General features: G+C 36.0%; 1 protein-coding gene across 2 annotated transcripts in view; it reads left to right on the forward strand.

The window, feature by feature from the left end:
- FHIP1A (FHF complex subunit HOOK interacting protein 1A) overlaps positions 1-6,424 on the forward strand; it is a 477,992-nt gene that overhangs the window by 467,377 nt on the left and 4,191 nt on the right. For both annotated transcript variants that reach the window (XM_053703737.1, XM_053703738.1), the window contains exon 11: positions 522-660. In XM_053703737.1, coding sequence (XP_053559712.1) covers positions 522-660 — 139 coding nt within the window. The remainder of the gene's footprint in view (positions 1-521; positions 661-6,424) is intronic.

Consider the following 6,424-nt stretch of genomic DNA (forward strand, 5'->3'; position numbering starts at 1 on the left):
TCTTATTTTACAATTAGGGACTGACCAGTATAAATATATCTGATTATCTGTTTTCTCAGGCAAAACCTTAAACAATATGAAGAAATGTGAAGATGAACTATAGCAAAATACATGACTAAAATAGATCAGATTTGATCTTGCCATGGGGTTCATCTAAATAGGATGAGCATCAAGTAATTCCACAATCCTGAAAGCATCAAGTCCTCTTTGCTTTCTAGCAATGTATTTTAGACCTATTTTATATTTGTCATTAGATGACATACACAATATAACCTGAATGATTTATTTCCAGACCTTTAAGAGTAAAGCTTGCAGGCAGCTGTAATACAGATCCTTATCATAACACTTATTTTTTTAGGTAGTCTGGACTTGTCCCCACCAATATTTGCTACAAAATCACTCTATCATCATTTTCAACATTATTTTATCAACAAAACTATTTTCTAAATCTTGAGAACAAAAGTAATTTCAGAAAGAGAGAATTGTGAATGACCTATATATTTGTCCCATCTCATCTGTAGGTGCTGGCTTCAGTCAAACATAAAATTGAACAATTTGCTACTGTAGAGAAGAATTTTCCTGAATTACTTACAGAAGCTCAGCAGTACCTGTTATCTCGCATGGACATGCCTGATGAAATTGATCACCCATTAAACAAAGGTATACATTATTCTAATATATGTAAGTCTTGCCCATGTATATAATATGTTTTTGTTTTTTGTTTTACTGATAAACTATTACAATTAGGTTTGCAATTATGACTCATTTATAAAGTTATTTATCTTGCATATTATTATAAATAAAGCAGGGTTTGTCAAAAATGTAATCTGCAGCAGCACTTTAAATATGTATTTATTAATCTACAGTTCAGTTCACGTAAGTACAAAGAGGCAGATACATTTGCATGTCATGGCTGGAAAATTTTGGCAAACTCTTTATTATTCCAGACATCACTTTCTTATTGTTATCACCATTATTAGTATTATTATGAGGCTTCTTGTGCTGCACTGATCACCTTCTGTAATATATTTCCTTTCCTGACTAGCTTCATAGCCTTGACAAATATATTTGATTTCCAAGTTCCATCTGCGTCTCGTATATTATTCATTTTAAAATCTGCATGCAGTGCTCTAAACGGACATCGAATACTCACTTAAGACCTACACAATAATTTTCCATTGGTAACATTGTCACATTTTTATATTGTGTGTAGCACAAGCCAATAAGCATGGGTTTGATATATTATTGACAGATATGGATATTGGGGCATATTTATCAAGCTCCGTACGGAGCTTGATGCCCCGTGTTTCCGGCGAGCGTCCAGGCTCACCGGAAACAGAAGTTATGAAGCAGCTGTCTAAAGACCGCTGCTCCATAACCTGTCCGCCTGCTCTGAGGCTGCGGAAAGAAATCGCCAGAAATCAACCCGATCGAATACGATCGGGTTGATTAACAGCCCCTGCTCTGCAGGGGGCGGCATTGCACCTGCAGTTCACAAGAACTGCTGGTGCAATGATAAATGCAGAGAGTGTATGCTGTCAGTATTTATCGATGTGCAGCGAACATGATCCGCTCGCATCATAAATACGCCCCTATATATGGGAAATACAGATGTTCAAAAAAATATTGCTGATGTGTATGAAAGACTTTAAAGAAATATTAAACACTTTGAGATGGTAATTTGAAATGATAAATTGTATATATATATATATATATATATATATATATATATAAAAACTCTGCAGTATACTTTTATTATTTATTTTCCCCCCTTTCCAAGTAATTCCATTCTGAAATTGTGAGCTTTTCAGTTCCTGTTAGAAATGGAAGTACAGAGCACTGTTATATTCTACACAGCCATTGGCTGCACACTATAGAGACATATGTATAATTGTCCCTAATTGGCCACAGCAGAGAAGGTAACCTAAGTTACAACATGGCAGCTCCATTTGTTTTATAAAAACTAAAACTTTACACTTATTTTGTCAATATTTAAACAGCAAATGAAACTTTGAAAAATACATCTACATGTTATTCTCAGACTAATATTTTCTTTGAATGCATCAATCTATCTAGCATTTATATATGCCTAGATTACGAGTCTTGCGTTAGCCTTAAAAAGCAGCGTTGAGGGGTCCCCACGCTGCTTTTTAACGCCCGCTGGTATTACGAGTCAGACAGTTACAGGTGTACCGCTCACTTTTTTCCCCGCGATTTTTGCATACTGCAAATCCCCTTACGTCAATTGCGTATCCTATCTTTTTAATGGGATTTTCTTACGCCGGTATTTTGATTGCTGGAAAAAGTGAGTGGTAGACCCTCTACTGTCCAGACTCCTACCGCATTTAAAAGTCAGTAGTTAAGAGTTTTATGGGCTAACGCCGTAACATAAAACTCTTAACTAAAGTGCTACAAAGTACACTAACACCCATAAATTACCTATTAACCCCTAAACCAAGGCCCCCCCCACATCGCAAACACTTAATTAAAATTTTTAACCCCTAATCTGCCGACCAGGCATCGCCGCCACTGTAATAAATATATTAACCCCTAAACCACCACATTCCCGCCTTGCAAACACTAGTTACATTTTTTAAGCCCTAATCTGCCGCCCCCAATGTCGCCACTACTATATTAAATTTATTAACCCTTAAACCTAAGTCTAACCCTAAGTCTAACCCCCCTAACTTAAATATAATTTAAATCAAACGAAATAAAATTACTATAATTAAATATATTAATCCTATTAAAAATTAAATACTTACAGATAAAATAAACCCTAAGATAGCTACAATATAACTAATAGTTACAATGTAGCTAGTTTAGGATTTATATTTATTTTACAGGCAACTTTGTATTTATTTTAACTAGGTAGAATAGTTATTAAATAGTTATTAACTATTTAATAACTACCTAGTTAAAATAAGTACAAATTTACCTGTAAAATAAATCCTAACCTAAATTACAATTACACCTAACACTACACTATAATTAAATTAATTACCTAAACTAACTACAATTAATTACAATTAAATTAAATAAACTAAATTATGGAAAAAAAACCCCACTAAATTACAGAAAATAAAAAAATGATTACAATTTTTTTAAGCTAATTACACATACTCTAATTCCCCTAATAAAATAAAAAGCCCCCCAAAATATTAAAATTCCCTACCCTATACTAAATTACAAATAGCCCTTAAAATGGCCTTTTGCGGGGCATTGCCCCAAAGTAATCAGCTCTTTTGCCTGTAAAAAAGAAATACAATACCCCCCCCCAACATTACAACCCACCACCAACACTCCCAACCCTACTCTAAAACCCACCCAATCCCCCCTTAATAAAACCTAACACTACCCCCTTGAAGATCACCCTACCTTGAGACGTCTTCACCCAGCCGGGCACAAGTGAACCTCCAGAGGGGCAGAAGTCTTCATCCGATCCGGCCAGAAGAGGACATCCAGACCAGCAGAAGTCTTCATCCAGGCGGCATCTTCTATCCTCTTCCATCTGGGGCGGAGCGGGTCCATCTTGAAGACATACGACGTGGAGCATCCTCTTCCATCCGACGGCGACTGAAGAATGAAGGTTCCTTTAAGTGACGTCATCCAAGATGGCATCCCTTCAATTCCGGTTGGCTGATAGAATCCTATCAGCCAATCGGAATTAAGGTAGGAAAAATCCTATTGGCTGATGCAATCAGCCAATAGGATTGAGCTTGCATTCTATTGGCTGATTTCCTACCTTAATTCCGATTGGCTGATAGGATTCTATTAGCCAATCGGAATTGAAGGGATGCCATCTTGGATGACGTCACTTAAAGGAACCTTCATTCTTCAGTCGCCGTCGGATTGAAGAGGATGCTCCGTGTCGGATGTCTTCAAGATGGACCCGCTCTGGATGGAAGAAGATAGAAGATGCCGTCTGGATGAAGACTTCTGCTGGTCTGAATGTCCTCTTCTGGCAGGATCAGATGAAGACTTCTGCCCCTCTGAAGGTCTACTTGTGCCCGGTGGGTGAAGACATCTCAAGGTAGGTTGATCTTCAGGGGGTAGTGTTAGGTTTTTTTAAGGGGGGATTGGGTGGGTTTTAGAGTAGGGTTGGGAGTGTGGGTGGTGGGTTTTAATGTTGGGGGGTATTGTATTTTGTTTTTTACAGGTAAAAGAGCTGATTACTTTGGGGCAATGTCCCACAAAAAGCCCTTTTAAGGGCTATTTGTAATTTAGTATAGGGTAGGGAATTTTATTATTTTGGGGGGCTTTTTTATTTTATTAGGGGGATTAGAGTAGCTTTAATTAGCTTAAAAAAATGTAATTATTTTTTTATTTTCTGTAATTTAGTGTTTGTTTGTTTTTGTAATTTAGTTTATATAATTTAATTGTAATTAATTGTAGTTAGTTTAGGTAATTAATTTAATTATAGTGTAGTGTTAGGTGTAATTGTAATTTAGGTTAGGATTTATTTTACAGGTAAATTTGTACTTATTTTAACTAGGTAGCTATTAAATAGTTAATAACTTTTTAATAACTATTCTACCTAGTTAAAATAAATACAAAGTTGCCTGTAAAATAAATATAAATCCTAAGCTAGCTACAATGTAACTATTAGTTATATTGTAGCTATCTTAGGGTTTATTTTATCGGTAAGTATTTAGTTTTAAATAGGATTAATTTATTTAATTATAGAAATTTTATTTATATTTATTTAAATTATATTTAAGTTAGGGGGGTGTTAGGGTTAGGGTTAGACTTAGATTTAGGGGTTAATAAATTTAATATAGTTGCGGCGACGTTGGGGGCAGTAGATTAGGGGTTCATAGGGATAATGTAGGTGGCGGAGGTGTCCGGAGCAGCAGATTAGGGGTTAATAATATAATGCAGGTGTCGGTGATGTCGGGGACAGCAGATTAGGGGTTAATAAGTGTAAGATTAGGGGTGTTTAGACTCAGGGTTCATGTTAGGTGTAGACATAACTTTTCTTTCCCCATAGGAAAAAATGGGGCTGCGTTCTGAGCTGAACGCTGCTTTTTTGCAGGTGTTAGGGGTTTTTTTTCAGCCAGCTCAGCCCCATTGTTTCCTATGGGGAAATCGTGCATGAGCACGTTCAGCCAGCTCACCGCTGACTTAAGCAACGCTGGTATTGAGGTGAGATGTGGAGCAAAATTTTACTCAACGCTCACTTTTCTGAGGCTAACGCCGGCTTGAAGAAAACTCGTAATACCAGCGTTGTCTTAAGTGAGCAGTGAGAAAAAAAGGCTTGTTAGCACCGCACAGCCTTACCGACAAAAACTCGTTATCTAGCCGATAGTGTTTAATGTCCCTTTAATAAAGGACCATTAAATACAATAGAATCACATAACTGACAAGAACATAATAAAAAGACAATGCAGTAGCTCAGAATTTCAAATGAGCAATAGATTTTTTCTGACAGTTTTCCCCCAATTTTCTGACCTCCTGTATTATGTGACACCCATCAGCCAATCACAGACTGGTATTTGTATACACTGTGAGCTTGTGCACATGCCTCAGAAGGAGATGGCATGGAGATGGAGATGGTGCCTCAGAAAGTGTAAATAAAATTTTTTTTGATAATGGAAGTAAATCGGAAAGTCTCTAAAAACTGTACACTGTATCTGAATCATGAAAGATTAATTTTGACTTTAGTGCACCTTTAACCCCTTTAAAACATTTTATTAATATTAAAATTGTATATCTTTAAAATATATATATATATATATATATGTTTGTAATACTTTATTTAAATTTGTGACACTGTAATTATTTTTTCTGTCTTTATATGAAAGAGAAATATTTAAACAAAGTGGTTTTTGTGAGCTAAAATCCGTGTTTAACTTAAAACAAATACAGCTTTATTAGTTATTTACTTTCTGTTGAGGCTCATTAAAGGGACATTAAACACTAAGAGGTCTATCTATCAAGCCGTCAACTTTGTTGCATTCGATGGCACCAATACGCACGCCTAACATCGCAGCCGCGGACCTGAATATGATCTCCATATTTATAAAAAATAAAAAAGTCCCCCCAAAATAAAAAAAAACCCCTAGCCTATAATAAACTACCAATGGCCCTTAAAAGGGCCTTTTGCGGGGCATTGCCCCAAATACATCAGCTATTTTACCTGTAAAGAAAAATACAAACACCCCCCAACAGTAAAACCCACCACCCACACAACCAACCCCCCGTATCGAAAGTAAACACGTTAGTGCATTGTGCTAGCACAACTGAAAATCATGCGTAGAGGGTTAGGGTAAAAAAAACGCACAACATAAATATATTAAAATAAATACTTTAAAAAATAGGAGGTTCCAATCAGAAGATAGTGTTAAATCCCCTTCACAGGATATCTATAAACATAAGATAATGTTAAATCAACTATACATGAATCTGTTTTAAAAACCGTAGG

The sequence above is a fragment of the Bombina bombina genome, chromosome 2, assembly GCF_027579735.1.
Source record: "Bombina bombina isolate aBomBom1 chromosome 2, aBomBom1.pri, whole genome shotgun sequence".
NCBI classification, from domain to species: Eukaryota; Metazoa; Chordata; class Amphibia; order Anura; family Bombinatoridae; genus Bombina; species Bombina bombina.